The 17,849-nt window shown below is 32.8% G+C and overlaps 6 protein-coding genes across 6 annotated transcripts; all 6 read left to right on the top strand.

Annotated features, from left to right (window-relative positions):
* Window positions 1-552: 552 nt before the first annotated feature.
* BX664DRAFT_340270 (uncharacterized protein) lies at window positions 553-3,044 on the top strand. Its single transcript, XM_051546788.1, has 5 exons — window positions 553-725; window positions 799-831; window positions 921-1,223; window positions 1,298-2,269; window positions 2,347-3,044. Exons 1-5 carry the CDS (start codon window positions 614-616, stop codon window positions 2,910-2,912), a joined length of 1,986 nt encoding a protein of 661 aa, XP_051396929.1. The 5' UTR covers window positions 553-613; the 3' UTR covers window positions 2,913-3,044.
* Window positions 3,045-3,193: 149 nt separating this feature from the next.
* Window positions 3,194-6,080, top strand: BX664DRAFT_268849 (SNF2 family N-terminal domain-containing protein; the record flags this gene model as incomplete). Its single annotated transcript, XM_051541021.1, has 13 exons — window positions 3,194-3,455; window positions 3,586-3,654; window positions 3,832-3,941; window positions 4,052-4,066; window positions 4,163-4,249; window positions 4,331-4,427; window positions 4,509-4,628; window positions 4,694-4,794; window positions 4,861-5,179; window positions 5,306-5,447; window positions 5,516-5,675; window positions 5,742-5,805; window positions 5,890-6,080. The coding sequence occupies 13 exons, from the start codon at window positions 3,194-3,196 to the stop codon at window positions 6,078-6,080; spliced, it is 1,737 nt and encodes a 578-aa protein (XP_051396928.1).
* Window positions 6,081-7,464: 1,384 nt separating this feature from the next.
* Window positions 7,465-8,857, top strand: BX664DRAFT_340246 (chord-domain-containing protein). The gene is made up of 5 exons (XM_051546787.1): window positions 7,465-7,559; window positions 7,642-7,680; window positions 7,759-8,453; window positions 8,515-8,682; window positions 8,744-8,857. Exons 1-5 carry the CDS (start codon window positions 7,496-7,498, stop codon window positions 8,783-8,785), a joined length of 1,008 nt encoding a protein of 335 aa, XP_051396927.1. The 5' UTR covers window positions 7,465-7,495; the 3' UTR covers window positions 8,786-8,857.
* A 583-nt stretch (window positions 8,858-9,440) lies between these two features.
* On the top strand, window positions 9,441-12,072 carry BX664DRAFT_340245 (uncharacterized protein). The gene is made up of 5 exons (XM_051546786.1): window positions 9,441-9,756; window positions 9,819-10,054; window positions 10,127-10,367; window positions 10,436-10,541; window positions 10,617-12,072. The coding sequence occupies exons 1-5, from the start codon at window positions 9,672-9,674 to the stop codon at window positions 11,992-11,994; spliced, it is 2,046 nt and encodes a 681-aa protein (XP_051396926.1). The 5' UTR covers window positions 9,441-9,671; the 3' UTR covers window positions 11,995-12,072.
* Window positions 12,073-12,271: 199 nt separating this feature from the next.
* BX664DRAFT_192976 (uncharacterized protein) lies at window positions 12,272-16,322 on the top strand. Its single transcript, XM_051540079.1, has 5 exons — window positions 12,272-12,374; window positions 12,492-12,646; window positions 12,721-14,210; window positions 14,301-15,545; window positions 15,613-16,322. Exons 3-5 carry the CDS (start codon window positions 12,740-12,742, stop codon window positions 15,843-15,845), a joined length of 2,949 nt encoding a protein of 982 aa, XP_051396925.1. The 5' UTR covers window positions 12,272-12,374; window positions 12,492-12,646; window positions 12,721-12,739; the 3' UTR covers window positions 15,846-16,322.
* On the top strand, window positions 15,948-16,784 carry BX664DRAFT_302053 (ERV/ALR sulfhydryl oxidase domain-containing protein; the record flags this gene model as incomplete). Its single annotated transcript, XM_051542414.1, has 4 exons — window positions 15,948-16,261; window positions 16,335-16,362; window positions 16,439-16,548; window positions 16,613-16,784. The coding sequence occupies exons 1-4, from the start codon at window positions 16,050-16,052 to the stop codon at window positions 16,782-16,784; spliced, it is 522 nt and encodes a 173-aa protein (XP_051396924.1). The 5' UTR covers window positions 15,948-16,049.
* Window positions 16,785-17,849: the final 1,065 nt, after the last annotated feature.

Raw genomic sequence — 17,849 nt, 5'->3', positions numbered from 1 at the left:
TTGTTCCATATAAACCTTATTTATTTCTACATATAATGTCCTTTACGGAGCAAGTAATATGTACTCCTCCGGTCAATACCACCAGTAGTGGTCTCTCTTCTCACCTTCAAAACGAAGAAAGACAAAAGCAACACAAATCACAACAACTACATATTAGCAATTATGTCATTCAACACAAAACGATTGGGGAAGGCAGCATCGGTCGAGGTAAAGAGAAAAAAAGAACTTGGTAAAGAAGTTGACTCTTATACATATATCTATTCTATTTTTAACAGTCAAACTAGCCGAAAGATATACCGGTAACTCCGTTCAAAAGGTAAGGTACATTAAGTTTGACAATGTCATACTGACTGATTTAAGCATTCTCTTTTATATATATATATATTGTGTTATATTATAGTATGCTGTAAAGATCATACCAAGAAATGATTTAGTTTCTACTTGGACTTCAACAGGTTCTTCAACAACAACAAAGACAGAGCATAGGGATCCAAAAGATACACCACAAGAAAGAGAACAACGAACGCGACGAGAAATGGCTATTATGCATCTATTACAACACCCTAATATATGTCGATTAGTAGAATGGACTTGTGAAGGCAATGATTATTATATGTTTTTGGAATATGTGGATGGTGGTCAATTATTGGATTATATCATTCGTCATGGCAAACTCAAGGAAAAACAAGCTCGAAAATTCTCTAGACAAATTGTTAGTGCTCTTGGTAAATAATAATAATAATATATATACCCATTATGTTTTCTATTTATTCATTCTATTATTTATTTATTATTTAGATTACTGTCATCGAAATGCTATCGTTCATCGAGGTAACAGAAAAAAAAAAAAAAAGATCACATTCGTTTGAACGTGGAGCAGAAAGTATCATGATCTCATGTTTACATTATTTTATTTTTAGATCTCAAGATTGAAAACATTTTGATCACGAGGAATGAAGAAATCAAAATCATTGACTTTGGTCTTTCGAACTTTTATTCGTCCAAATCTTTACTCAATACTTTTTGTGGATCTCTTTATTTTGCTGCCCCCGAGTTGCTCCGTGCTCGTGATTATACTGGTCCAGAAGTCGATGTATGGAGTTTTGGTGTGGTTTTATTTGTTCTTGTCTGCGGTCGTGTTCCTTTTGATGATACAAGTTTGCCCATTCTTCATCAAAAAATTAAAGCTGGTATAGTAGATTATCCTGATCATCTTAGCAAAGGTAAATAACTAGGAAAAAAAAAAAAAAGAGATCTGTTTCGATGACTAACTTCACTGAATTATATTTGTTTCAAGACTGCGTGGATCTTCTTTCAAACATCCTACAAGTTGACCCAATGAAACGTGAAACTCTAAACTATATTGAAAATCATCCCTGGATGAACAAAGGTTACAATACACCAATCAACAATCATTTACAACAGCGCTCGCCTTTAACAACTATCGATGATGATGCCATTCAAATGATGTATGAATATGGATTTGGCGACATTCCTGATATACGTAATCGATTACAAGCCATTATAACGTCTCAAGAATACCAATCTGCTATTCATCCTACGGTTATATCAACACCAACATATGACCATCATCATGGTTCTCGATTACGATGGCGACGTTCACGACATGATTCTTCCGATGGACGTCCAGCGCTTTATAATACTACGACATTGAATGAAATCCAAGATCCACTTTTGTCTATTTACTATCTAGTCAAGGAACGGAAAGCTTTAGATGAAATACAATCACCGGATAAAACTTCACTAACATCTTCATCAACATTTGATACATCAGCTCCATCCTCACCTATACCCAATACTGTTTTACTTACACGATCAGGTAGTACAACGACACCCAGCAATCGTACAGGATGGCACACTTCATTATCAAGAAGCAAAACTGATCGATCACATACAAAGAAATCAACAACAACAACAACATTCGATTCTGATTATGCAGCCACCATCATTACTAACACATCAACAGCAAATTGGGGTAGTCGTTCTTTAGGACGATCGAACAGCTTGTTACAACGCAGCAAAAGTGCAGCCAAACGATTAGGATCGATACTTCAATCACACAATAACTTAGCGAATGCTCCTTTAGTAGATCAACAAATATCATCAATAAATTCAAAACAGTCAACGGTATCTAGATCTCAATCCATGCGGCAACAAATTCGACGTATTCCGTCTTTTGGAAGTTCTTTACGACGATCCAACAATTTACGACATGACGATTCCCATACAGCATTTGAAGATGAAATTGGTAAGATGCATATTTTTCTTGTCTTTTTCAAATGTTTTGGCTTACATCTTTTTTTTTTTTCTTTCTTTGATCATTAGTGACGGCTTTATTGACCACCATGAACAATAATAATAAGAATAACTGCAATGATACGCAATATCAAGATCAACCCAAGATAAGTGCTTATCCCAAAAGTCTATTCCGATTCAATCGTCGTCATTTATTCCGTGTACCACCACATCATCTTATGCATTACCTGATGCATCTCCTTATGATTTTGAATATTCAAGGTCAAGCTGTTTTAGAAGAACCCTATACTATTCAATGTTCTTGTCGATACTCACATTGGAAACGATGGATGGACGGAAACCGATATGATGTGGCTACAATATCTGATGATGATGATGAACATGACCCACAAGAACGGCTAGATGACAAGATGATACTCAACACAATTAACAACAACGATAATGATCAAGGTTATTGGCTTAGATTTACTATCCTTATCTATCAAGCTCGATGGGCAGGTGGTCGATTAGGGATCAAATTGACTGAAGCTGAAGAAGAAATTGGTGGTGATAGTGGCTATATTTATAGATCATTGTATTTTATGATACTCAGATGTCTTGGTAGTTTTATTGATCAGTATGTTGAACCAAAATAGAAATAAAAGGAAGAAAAAGTTTGATTTTTTTTTTTTTGTTTGATCCATTTTTATTAATTACTCATTGATCCATGTTTCATGATTGCATTTCCGCATGTTCCTTTTTTTTTGCCACTTACAGGTAGACACGCTACACACGCGCCTTGTCTATCAAACCAAACTTTTTTGTATGTTATTCCAAACCCCGTCAATTACCTTTTTTTTTTTTTTTTTTTTTTTTTTTTGGTCCCTCATTTTTTTTATAGATATATATATATATTACGTATTTTTTAACTTGAATAATGGTACCTACAATCAAAGGTGGACTACCAGATTGTAATTGTTGTCAAAGTGGTGACGATAAAGTGGTGCGTTTGATTGCACGATCTGCTGTTCAAGGAACGAAATATTGGCTTCATATACACCAACAAGAAGATCTCAATGGACTTTTATCACGCTTATGTTCACTTTATCCCAATGAATGGCAATCAAATGTCACTTACAATGTTTATGTCGATGTAGGTGGTATTTATTATCCTATTGAAAATGCTTTTTGGTTAAGAGGTAAAACAATCCCTTTTATGTTTTTTGTAACAGGCGCGCATCGTTCTTTGATCTTGCACTGACAGCTTTTTTTTACATATTCTTTTGCTTAACACCTTCTTTTTAATTATTATTATTATCATTATTATAGATAGAGATCATATTCTTGTGACAACTATGACTGATATTTCCGATATTCCAGATATTGATATGAATGCAGGTAAGTTTGTTTCCCTTTTATATTTCTCACCCCTTAGTGAAAAACATTTGTGCAACATTTTTTTTTGTCTTTATATATATATCACTGATCGATCATCAGATATACATATGTTTATAACCACTTGATTTGTTGGTCACTTTATACTAATATTCATTTATCTCTTTCTTTTTGATATAGTGCATGCAAGCCTTCGTGATGATATTGTACTTCAAGAACACCAGGAGGAAGGGATACGACAAATGATTCATATGGAACAAACTAGCCGTGGAGGTGTCTTGGCTGACGAAGTAAGTGACAAATGAACTAGGATATTACACTGATAATAGGGGGAGGAAACAATATATCACTAACTAATTGTCTTCCTACTTCTCGAATGATAAAAAAAAAAAAAACAAAGATGGGACTTGGAAAGGTAAGTTTGTCAGATACAATATAATACCACTTATAGGATGGGATTCATCTTTGTAATGCCAATATCTCATTATTCTTTATATATTTATATTTATAGACTTTACAGATCTTGGCTACGCTTTTACGACAACAACCAAAGTTAGATATTCAAGCACGAACGTTGATCATAGTGCCATCACATGGTGTAAGTGATAATATAGGATTCATTTGACAGGCAATTCATTTCCACATGTATGATTGATTTAATTTTATTCTCAATAATTAGATTGCTCACCAATGGACAGAAGAAATACGCACAAAATCAAAATATGGTAGTTTACCTTATTTTATTTATCAAGAGGAAACAATCTTTTTATTGGAACGTAGGTGAATGAGTTATTAAGTTGAATGAACGTGACATTGATTGTTCTTTTTTTTTTTTTTTATTTATTTATTTTATGTAGAACCATGCTTCAAGGTAGTGATTACAACTTATGACCGTGTGCGATCTGAGTACCAGCGACGATATCAACAAAACTTATCTGCTCCTTTATTTAATACCAATTGGTATCGTATTGTATTAGGTAATATCGATGATAATATTTTATCAATGCATTCACTTTTTATTTTAAACTTTTTTTTTTTTTAGATGAATGTAATAAACTACGCAACGTACGAACAAAACTATATGACGCCATTGTGGAATTGCGGGCAACTTATCGATGGTGTTTGACAGGAACTCCTCTTCAGGTAAGACATAAGAAAAAAAAGAAGAAGAAACATTCGAATCATGTTGTCTCACCCTTTGTATTATAGAATGATGTTTCCGAACTTTATCCTATTTTCAGATTCCTAGATATTGATTTACCTATAGCAAAACGAAGTGATATCAATTATATATCAGATCTTCTTGGAAAACACATGATACGACGGAAAAAGGAGGACCTTCAAAATGCATTGGCTATGGAACCCAGAAAGGAAATTCGAATTGAATTGGAATTTACACCACCTGAACGTGCACTCTATGACTATTTGGAACAAATTTTATACAAGCAACTTCAAACTATATCCCGTAGGAAGAATACAAAGGAAGAAGGTTTAAGGGCATCTTTACTTTATCTACGATTGAAACAAGGTAAAAAAAAAAAATGTTATTAATAGTCTGGAAAGAGGTTTATTTATTTATTTATATTGTTTTGTGAATGTTACTGATTGTAACCAGTATGTGCCCATCATCAACTCTTACTCAACAAGTTCCCAGATCTGATTCCTACTTCACTTACAAAATCAGATGAAGAAGTAGCAAAAATGTTGAACTCTGATACTGGTTGTAATTGGACTGCTGATCGACGAAAACTTGATTCTGAACTCAAGCATGTATGTGATACTATCAGAGACTTTTAGTAAGTATCCCCAAATGAAAGAAGAATTTCATCCAAAACTAACTACTTTTACATATGCATATACTTAGTGACCAATGTGGTGATGATGACCAAATTACTCAACCTGATATGGATGAACTAGAAAAATTACCTTTTATGATTCGATCTACTAAAGTCTCTTGGCTTATCAGTTTTTTACAAGAATCACTTGAAAAATCTCCAGAGGATAAGATTGTAGTGGTTTCTCAGGTAAATATAATTGTGATTAAACCAACAAAGAAACAATGTATCTAATAGTTTTTTTTTTTTATCTAGTTTGTTGATTTCTTATCTATTATATCTGATATTTTGAAAAGTGTCAACATTACACATGAAAGCTGTAAGTCGTTATATTATTAAATATATGTTGTAACAGGGTTTTCACTCAACTGTATTCCTTTTTTTTTTTTTTTTTTTTTTGTAGATGTCGGTGATATGCCAAACTCGGAACGAAGATTTTGTTTGGAACGATTCAATTTTCAACCTCGATGTCAAGTATTATTATTATCTTTGAAAGCAGGTGGTGTTGGATTGAACCTTCAATGTGCAAATCATATGGTACTTCTTGATCGATGGTGGAATCCAGGTAAGAAGAGTAACAGCAAAGAGACATAGAAAATGTTTGTATTCTAATATAAATCTATTTACTGATTTGAATTCTCTTTTTTCTCTTTTTCTCTTTTTTATGTCACTTTATAGCAACAATGGGTAATTGTCTTACTTTGGTCAAATGACTGGAGATATGAACAAAATTACTAATGGGAATTTATTGTATCAATAGATCAAGCGGTAGCAAGAATTCATCGAATGAATCAACTTAAACAAACCTATATCCATACAGTGATTATTAAGGATACTATTGAAGAAGGATTACTGGATGACGTTTTAAAGAAAAAGGTAAATGATATTTGTTTCTATAGCTAGTACATGAAGAAATATTTCTTTTTCTGATTTTTTTTTTTTGGTATACATACGTATATATATTCTTATTAGAGCAATTTATTTACGACGGTTGTAGATGGCATCAAATCCCGCGGCAATGACAAAGTAATTGAAATACCGGATGAAACGCCTATAGATGAACCATTTAATAATAGTATCGATTTGACGGAAATGGATGACATGATCAGCGATAGTGGACGATCCGATGATATAGAAATTAGCGAAGAATCAAACAATAGTCATTTCGATGACGATTTCGAAGATTACTCTGATATACGTAGTGGATCCAAACGATTGCGATCCAGTTCTATCACCAGCAACAAATCTGGAACTTACGGCAACAAACATCCTATTTTAGTGAAATACTAATCATCATCAACAATCCAATGTGATAAGTTTTTGATATTCTGGTAAAAATACATCTTGCATATAATTTAGTAATCTCTGTATTTACTTTTATTATTTTATTTTGTAGTTGATGATGATGATGTCTTTCGTAGATAGTTATAAATCTAGTTATTCTCATTCTATTTTTATCTTCTTTGAATACCCTTTTCTACTTGTACAATAAACATTTATTTTATGATAGAACATGACGATTATGATTATGATTTTGTTTATATTATATACTGTCTCCCTTTTATGATATAATGATATTGACATGGTTGAATTGGCGAATGACTGTGTCCCTCATCGAAAATACATAGTCAATCGGAATCGCTTCCGAAGTAGAATAATGATTGATGATAGATATTTACTCGACAATTTAAATAATTTAAAATAGCAAATAATTTGATTTTTAATGATAGAGAATAGCAAGAATCATTTTTTTTTAATTTTACCATAATGGATTGATGATCATTTTCCCCATATTGAGAAATGCTTCTTTTCCCTTCCCAATTTAGTCAAAGAGAAGTTTTTTCGTCCAGAAACTTCGAGAGCTCCCTCCAATGAGTTTCTGGGTATGAATTCCCATAAGCGGGGAGGGTTTTTTTTTTTCTTGTTGTTTTTCTTGACTTTTTTCTTTTTTTTATTAACTTTCTCACTGTCTTTTTTTTTTTTTTTTTTGACTTTCTTTATTTTCCATTATGGCAAAGTGTACTCATCAAGGATGTGGAAAAGAATTCAGTCTTGACAATAATGTCGATAATGGTAAGTGAAAGTGTTGACTATGAAAAAAAAAAAAATGCAAGCGATCGATGAACATTAACCGTGTTTTCTTTTTTGGTAACAGCTTGTCAATTCCACTCGGGTGCTCCTGTTTTCCACGAAGGTATGTATAATAACTATTTTTAAAATATATATATATATATATATATATATATTTGACTGACATGATTTTTTTTTTTAGGTTTAAAGGGATGGTCTTGCTGCAAGAAACGTGTGGATGATTTTGATGCCTTTTTAGAAATCCCTGGATGTACTTTTGGAAAACATAGTTTGGAAAAGCCGGAGGTGAAAGAAACAACTCCCAAACAACCCACTGTAGCCACCAAGGTAGAAAATGGAATTGAAACTTATGGAAACAAACCAGCGCCAACTGTAGCACCTATTACGGAAACACCAGCGGAAACAAAAGAAAAGGAAGTACAAAAAGAGGAAGAACAAGAGGATGATGAATCGATACCCGTCAAAGTTGGAACAACGTGTCGAAGACGTGGATGTGGAGTGACATTTGTGGATGAAGCAACTTCACGTGGTCCTGAATCGATTTGTCATTATCATCCTGGTGCACCCATTTTCCATGAAGGATCAAAAGGTTGGAGTTGTTGTTCTCGCAAGGTATTGGAATTTGATGAATTTCTCAAGATCAAGGGATGCAAGGAAAGACAAGGTCATTTGTTTGTAGGAAGCAAGAAAGAAGGACAAGAAGAACAATTGGTGGATTGCCGTATGGATTGGTATCAAACTCAAACAAATGTTATCATTAGTATTTTTGCAAAGAATAAGGAAGATACACAAGTCAAATTTACTAGTCGCGCTATTGATATTGATATCAAGATGAAGGATAATCAACGATATAAGAAACATTTACCTTTATTCCATGTATGTTAATTACATTTATATCGATTATATTATATTTATTATTATTATTTTTTATATATAGTTGATTGATTGTGAAGGATCCAAGTTTAATGCTCTTTCCACTAAAGTTGAAATCAATTTGAAAAAGACTAATGGTATTTCTTGGGCTGCTTTGGAACCTACCAAGGATGTCAAAACTTGGACGACTTTTGGTGTAACAGGGACTGGTGGTACTGTGGGATCAAAAGAGGTAAATGAATATTGAAGAAATTATTTTCAATAGACTAAACTTTTTTTTTGTTTTTTATTAGATTCATTATAGTGGTGATTCACCTTTACATTTGAAGGATTAGTATAGAGTATTTTTTTTTTTTTTTACTGATTCATCTTTGAATGGATTTAGTATAGATATAGTTTTGTTTTTAGTATCAATAAACATTATTAGTTTTATTTTTGTCCATTTTCTCTTTTCCAAAATATGAAAATAATAATAATAATAGTTATGATATTAATCAACTAAACTAGTTGATTCTTTATTTAGATATTTTTTTTATTATGGCAAAGTTTGATCATCATTATTATCATTATCTATAAAGTAAAGCTTGGTTTGTCGTACAAAATGATCTTTTATGTTTTATGTGGCTCAACTAATAACACTTTATCCCCACCTTTTTTTGTTTGTTTTTTTTTTTTTTTTTAGAAATAAATATAAAAAAAAAATGAAGATCAAATAAGGGACCTTTTTTGTCATAGTGAATCCTTGCAAATGACAATTGATTCTATCTAAAAATTATTATCTCAGGGTGATTCTCAGCTTTTTTTTTTTTTTCTGTCATTGTACAGTTTTTTGTCAAGTAGATAGTCCAGTTGATTTTTGAAGTCCAGACTATCCTATTTTTTTCTTTTTTTCTTTGTTTCTTTTTTGAAACCTTTTTTTTTCTTTTTGAACCTTTTTTTCTTTTTTCTCATTGAATAGCCTCCCTTTTTATTTGAACAACCAGTTTTTTTTTTTTTTTTTTGTTCTTATTCTTTTCGTTTTTATTGATCTCAGGTCCTCCTTCTTCCCCTCCTTTTTGATTTTTTTCTTCTTTCTTTATATTAGTATTGGGTCTTTTCATAAGGTCTATTTTTTTTTTCCATAGTCATCCTTTTCTACCATTTTTTTTTTGACTATCCCTTCTTTATCTCTTCCCTCACATACAATCACATTATATACGTATACAATCATATACATAATCTATGCGTCATCGTGGCAAAAATACCAAAACTATTGATATTCGACTTCATGAAGAAAAGTTTTATTTCCCTGGTGAAACCATAAAAGGTACAATAGATAACATGATAAAAAGATGAATAAACTAGAATTTTTTATTTTTGTTTCTATAGGTGCTGTTACTATCCATCCGAAAAGTCCAACTAAAACCAATCATATTGTCATAAGGTTCTCTGGTCAAGTCTTTATATCAGTCAAGGATAAAGAAGTGATCAATTTATTCTCAAAGACGAAAATTCTACCCATTTCTACTATTGAAGATACCAAATCATCTCATGTATTGGATGCTAAACAACATTCTTTTCCTTTTGAATTTGTTGTTCCTGATGATCTTCCAAGCACAATGGAGGTAAAAAAAAAAATAATAATAATAATAAAATGAAATATAATAGTAACTTTCTCTTCTTTATTTTTAAATTAGTTTGGTAAAAGGAAAGCAAGAGTGAAATATATTCTTACTGCTATTCACGATCGACCCATGGTACCAGAATCTCTTTGTGCAAAAGTATCTTATACTGTACCTATTTTAGAACTAATTGATGTTACTAAAACACCTTTTATCAACTCCCAAGAAAAATCAATGGATATTTTATTGCCTGGTGCAAAATACAACAAGAAATGTCAAACTACTGCCTCAATGCCAAGATTTGGATATACGCGTGGTAGAGTATTATTAAAGGATATATATATATATATATAAACTAATATTTTTTTTTTTTTTGGTTTTTAGGTGAAATTGTTCCTTTGAAAATCGTCATCAATCATTTTGAAGCCTTCTCTTTACAAAATGCTTTGGAAGTAGAATTGGTCCGTACTGTAGAGATTCGTACCCAAAAGTAAGTACAAACAACAATAGTAAAGGATTTATCTCATTATTATTATTATTTTTTTATATATTTATTTGTTATTAGGAATACGGCATCAACAGAGGATATTCTAAAAGTGGTGAAACAAGATATCAAAATAATTGGACCTTACAATTTCTCACAATCAACGACATGTCAATTAATGATTCCTACTTCAACACCTCCTACTATTCGGTTTAAAGACAAGACACTACATATACACTATAAGGTTCGTGTTAGGGTGAAATTAAGCAGTACGAAGAAATCTGTATCAAGTCTGGAAATGCCTTTTGTTGTTGGAACTTGGCCTCGTGCGGATATACCTATTGACGATGATGATGATGACGAATTGATAGAATTATTAGGGGAAACAATGCTCAGCGATGATGACGATGATGATGATGATAATAGCAATCCAGGAAATAATGATTTGGATCGAAAGGATACAAATCATTCATCAACTCATCACAATCGATATTCAATCATGTCAGCATCATCAGCAACTACTTTGGCTTTACAAAAGAATGATCGTGTTGGAAGATCTGATTCGACACAATCAAGGGTTTCTCATCGATCTATTGGATCCATATCTTCTTGGCGGTCTAGTCAATCATTGGAAAATAATAATTTATCACGTAACACATCAACCAGTATGACCCCAATTGATCAACAACAACATCAAATGTATCAAGGTTTTGGACGAAGCAGCACATCGAATGATATTGTATATTCTTCACAAAATGCCCTGAATCGATCTTCCTCTACACCTGACTTACTTGCAAATCCAACTACATATCATCATGGACATTATACCGGTCCTGGTCATTTACAACATCAAAACACTTACCCATTTCAAGATAATCGACAACAAACATATTATGATGATGGAATGCATCGAGTACCTTATTATCAACAAAATATTTCACCATACGCTACTTCTTCTCAACAACAACATATACCATACTCAAATAACAATAATAACTTGGAACGCGGATCAATATCACCTTCATCTTATACAGCTTATCAACATAATCGAATGGGTTCAGAAGAATATCGATCAATGGGATACTCAGCACCATTACAACCAAATCAAACCATGATAGATGATGTACCAACTAGAGTTCTTCAACCAATGCCATCAACGTCTACTCCTGCTACACCTGCCATCAATCGATTCCGTACAACACAAAAACAACAAGACAATAACAATTCAACTCGCAGGAATTATGATTATTCATATTATGATGATCTTACGGATAGTGAAGAAGATAAGAAAAGGATATCATCAACAACCGTTATTCCAGCAATTACCACGGTATCAGATGATGATGATGATGATGATTCTGATGATGGTGATTTATTTGTTATCATTGAACGAAAGAAGAAACAAGCGGAACGGGAAATGCGACAAAAGCAACGAACAATGTATACAGTAGCCGAATAGTATTTTTTTTTTATCAACAATATATAGTACTTTTTGTGGTAGTCATATAGTTTATTTATTCTATTTTTTTTTTTTTTTACTTATTTATGTATTGTGTATCATTCTTATTTTTACTATTCTTATCTTATTATTATTATTTTTTTTTTTTTTGTACATTTACAAACAACACTAATACACATCAATAGTCACCACCCTTTACTTTTTTTTTTTGGTCTAGTCTTTCATCATAGGAAACTTTATATGATTAGGAAAGAATGATCCGATAATAAAAGACAATAATCATAGTATATCATTTGATAGATATTTCGGCACTATGGGTAATATTTTTAATAAGGAAAGACGGTTTAAAGAGAAATTCGCCAAAAGGGCATTTTATGCAGGTATGGACCCAAAAAAAAAAAAAAAAAAAGTTTGTGACCGCAAGGGTTACAAGATTTTGGTGGAGAAGGAAAAAAAAAAAAAAAAAAAAAACCCTGCCTAATATTTTCTTGTTTTAGAGCGTTTTTTTCTGATTTTTTTCTATCTTTTTTGTCTTTTTGTATTACTTTACTTTCTTTCTTCTTCTTTTTTCTTTTCTTCTATTTTTATTGAATTCTACCTTTTCTTTTTTTTTCTTCTTCTTCTTCTTTTTATTATATCATTATTTCATTGAGTAAGTTAATCCACTTTTCTAACATTAATCTTTTATTTAACTTTCCTTTTCTTTTTTTTTTTCTGCTTGTTTAGTTTGAATCAAACTTATACAATGTACTACCTTGACAACAAAAATGATCCTCCTCCAACAACCATAAATACGCAAAATAATAATAATAATAATAACAATAATGGTCATCCTTTATTTAGTCAATCTTTTGATCCTTCAACGTTACATCAACAACATTCTTTGGATACTGGTTATTCCTTTCTTAATTTTGACAATGACGCACACAATCTTCCTTCGTCGACTTTTTATAATGACGACCCATCATCTTCCCTAGGACACGATTCTTTGCTGGCTCAAGATTGGAATGGGATACATGATTCTACTTTTGATAATCATTCACAGCAAATGTTTCTTCCTCTGACTTCTCACGACCAACCCTATAATGAACACGATAACAAACAAGATGGTACCAACTTTTTCTTATCATTGACTGACCAAGAACAACAAGCTATTTTGATGTCTGAACCCAACTTTTTACGACAACAGCATCTTCTTCAAGACAATATGATGAAGATGAAAGAACAAGAACTTCAAACAAAAGACAATGGCGGAGGTGAAACTGGCACTCCTGTACGTTCCAACCTTTCTGCTATGTTTGATCAAACAGAAAATCATTCCGATTTGTCATCATCTATACCACTACATACCACTACATCGAATGAATTTCATCATTATCAACAACATCATCTTCAACAACCAATGCAATCCGGTGCTTCTTTTCATGAGAACCAAACGACGCAAGCTGAACGACAACAACAGCAACAACAGCAGCAGCAACAACAACAAGAACAACAACAAGAACAACAACAGCAACAAGAACAACAGCAACAGCAACAACAACAACAACATCATCATCATCATCAGCAGCAGCAGCAGCAGCAACAACAACAACAACAACAACAACAACAACAGCAACAACAACAGCAACAGCAACAGCAAAAACAACAGCAACAGCAGCAGCAACAGCAGCAGCGACAACATCCATATCCAACAATTTCAGCTGTCAAACCATCATCATCTACGGGCAAGGCTTCTCGAAAGGAAACGAATCGGCGATCTCAACAAGGAAGTAGTGCACGTGGTGTTAGCGGCAACAGCAACAGGACAAATCCTATTCCTATCTCATCCAACAGTAGCGGACATAGTGGTTCTATCACCAAACATTCATCTTCTGTACCAACTGAAATTGATCATCAAAGGCGATTCAATGAACTTCAAGCCCGTTTCAGAGTTAATTATGCTCGCAAACCGAATACAGGAAATGCATCTTCTTCAACAACATCATCATTATCACATCAACAACAACAAAAAATGACCATTCAATCATCTTCTCCATCGTCTACAATTACTGGTGCAAAAATGGGTTCTTCTTTTTCCAATGTTTCAGGTGCATTTGGAGGTCATTCTGCCCATAGCTTTGGCTCAGCTGTATATGGTTCTTCTGTTCCTACTTCATTGGAAAAAGATCACATGGATTCTAGTATGGTTGGCAATATTAGTGAAAAGGATACTAGTAAGTTCAGAGACAAACAAATAAAAACAAAAACAAATGGATGATAAAAAAAAAAATAGATAAACTTAATATTTGCTTTTTTTTTCTTAGCCCGATCAAACAATAACACTAGATCATCATCTACCACTACGTCAACAACATCAAAAGGCGTGCCTATTCCAGGTGACAACAAAAATACCTCGGCTTCCGGTATGAAACAAGCCTCCTCATTCCCTTCACGTACCATGCCTATTCAAATTCAAAGAGTGCATCGAGCCAACGCCAATCAGCCTATGGATGCCGAACAACATCAAAAAAGATTGGATGATCAACTTGTCAAAGTTAATTTTGATGATATTACTGTGTCAGAACTGAAGGAAATGTTACGACAACGTGGGAAACCAGCAACAGGCAAAAAAGCTATATTACTTCAACGACTTTTGGAAGAAAGAGATATGATTAGGGCGGTACGAGGAGGTAGGATCAGCCATCGACATTCGCAACCGCCACCACCAACGACTCCTAATATGTCAGCAGATCAATCTGGCTTCGATATCGCAGCATCTTCACGACCACGCTCATACCAAGGTTCTTCACCTATGTTCTCTCATACCAATTTATCACCTCATTCACCTTTACTTGAAAGTCCATCCTCTGTACCCAATTCATCTATGTATTTATCAAGTTCACCAGGATCCGTTACCTTATCTTTGAATCGTTCTATTGCCAATATGCATATTGGATCTCCTCCAATGTCATCTCAACATGTTAGGCGCTTCTCTCCTTATGGTACTCCTGGATCTCCTAGACTTGGATCTTCACCTAAAATTCAAAAACAAGCCTATTCTTCTTCCATGCCAAACAACTATCTTTCATCTTCACCAAACAACAGTATGGATATACCATTCACCAACAATGATGGATTTATGAATATAGGATCTTCACCAGTGACACCAGGTCCACCCAATTCAATGTCATCTTCATCTCGCAACACACGTCTCTATGGAAGTCAAGGTTGGAATTATCGGCAAAAGTCATATGCACCTTTCACTTCCTCCGCTTTGGCAACACCTGACCGTGACGATGACGATGATCCTTTTGACGTCATGGCAAGACAAGAAAATCCGAATATGGACGAGTTAGGTGATGATCAACAACAAAGGGACCAATCATTATATGATGACCTATTACAATTACAACAACATCAGATGCAACAAGAACATCGTCATTATCATGATCCACATTCGAATGAAATGGAAACCGACAATAATAATAATAATATGAAATTGGAAACAATGGAATGGATGAATCATTCTTCGATAGGAAATGATATATCACTGAATAACCTACTACAAGGTAAAATATCCAAAAAAAAAAAAAAAAGCGAAGACGAAGAGTATTGACAGGTTTTTTTTTTATATAGAATTACCAGAAGGTGTATCTGCAGAACAATTCATGACATGGTTTTCCGCTATGAATGAACAAGGTGGTGGACTTGATCAATTCAATTTGACGATGGAACCTATAAAATTGGAAACATTGGATATGTCTGATCTTGCAGGAATGATGGCAATGGATACCAACAATCACTACCATAATCCACAACAAGAACAACAACAACAACAACAACAGCATGACGAAACGAATCAATCTTGATTTAGTTGGTTAAGGAACTTGTGCCTTTTTTTTTATTGTATTATATCTTTCTCTTTCTCTCTCTCTCTTTTTTTTTCTTTACTTTTTTTTTTTTTTTTATTTATATATATAGAAATCTCCCCTCTTTTTTCTTTTGTAATAAATTTTTAACTTTTTTCTATCTCCGTTTTTTCATTTTTCTTTCTTTCTATTATTTATTTTGTGATGAAACGAATCACTTTGATTACTATAGTCACATTTTCTTTCCTGGTTTTCTCTTGTAGCTTTTGGTTTATTTATTTTGGACAACATGATATTATACGACAAAGATTCACTATTGATAATAAAGTATTGGACAATGATATAAAATGGCAGGGGTTGGATATGTCACAAGCTGGAGGTGTTATTATGGAGCATATGGGCAATGCAACTGCAAAGTAAAAATAAAAAAAAATAAAAAGATGAATATAACTAAGAATACTTATCTTTTTTTTTTCTTATATTGATTAGAGCTGAACTTGGAAGGGCGACTTGGAAAGTAAAGAAAACAGTTGTTCCTCTAAAAAAAAAAAAAAAAAAAAAAACTAAAAAAAAAAAAAAACTTATATTTTTAGTTATTTCATACTATGATGGCAAGATATCCTGAAGAACCTTCTAATGAAGAAAGAACAGCTTTGGCACAATTCATTCATTTATTATCAAGATTATATCCATGTGGTGAATGGTAAAATAATAATAATCATTGCATTAATATACTATTTATTTATTTATTTATCTTTTTAAATTAGTGCTGAACATTTTCAAAAATTAATTCAAAAATATCCACCTCAAACATCATCAAGAATTGCTGCTTCTCAATGGGCTTGCGCTATGCATAACAAGGTTAATGAACGTTTGGGAAAACCTATTTTTGATTGCTCTGATCTTGATGCTAAATACCCCTGTGGATGTGAAAGTTGAACTATAGACTCTTTTCTCTTTTTTTTTTTTTTTTTTTTTTTTTTCAAACACCACCACCTTTACTCTTTTTTTCTTTTTTTCTTCCTTTTTTTTATATATATATATTTTGTAGCCTTTCCACATTAGTTTCGGTCTTTTTATTATACTCCCATCTCTTTTACCTTTATCAGCATCTAGTATAGAAAAACAATCTATATCATTACGGAAGAAACCCGGCCGATGGACTTCTGTTTCCCGACAAAACGAATTCATTCACCAACCAACGATTACGAAGTAATTACCACAATGACACCAGATCAACCTCCTGCTCGAAAAAAAGTGATTCCTGACGAAATGTTTACCAACAAGATGGCAGCCATGTCTCTCGTACATAACAACAACAATAATAATGATAATAACAGTAGTAGTACGGAAAATCATTCATCCAATAAATCAACAAACAACGAGCATGTGATAAGAGTGGATGATATCGATGCATTCTTAGCTGACGATGAACAAGAAGAAGATGATGATGAAGATACTTATATTGGGCCAAGTGGCGAATTGGTAGATATCCATCTGGGCGAACTGACACTTCCTTTTGAACGAATATCTGGTTCAACTTGTTTACGTATTCCTGATTTTGTACTTCATCCTGATTATCCTTCTGATCGTGCAATATATGAATTAGCTCTTCAACAACAACAATCACTTCAGCAAAATAACTCAATGGATTCCCAATATCAACCTATGGATTTAGATTAGTATCGTTTTAGGGTAGTTTTTTTTTTTTTTGGATTCAATAAAAAAAAAGGACTTATTTATGCAGACACTATATGGACGATGTGGGACTTTTTTTTTTAACTTTAAATATATAGATGTATTTCTATTCTCATTCCTTTCATTATTAAATAACCAAGTGTTGATAATGTCACTTTGACAACATTGGGTGGAATTGAAATCAACGTTACCATTATCACTTTTTTTTTTCTTAAGCATCACCTTGCGGCATACATGTTCATACTCGACTAAACCAAGCTACAACAAGAAAAACTGAACATATCTTATAAGCATCATCATCATCAC

The sequence above is a fragment of the Halteromyces radiatus genome, assembly GCF_025201355.1.
Source record: "Halteromyces radiatus strain CBS 162.75 chromosome Unknown BX664scaffold_8, whole genome shotgun sequence".
NCBI lineage: Eukaryota > Fungi > Mucoromycota > Mucoromycetes > Mucorales > Cunninghamellaceae > Halteromyces > Halteromyces radiatus.
This window is presented reverse-complemented; position numbering and strand designations above follow the sequence as displayed.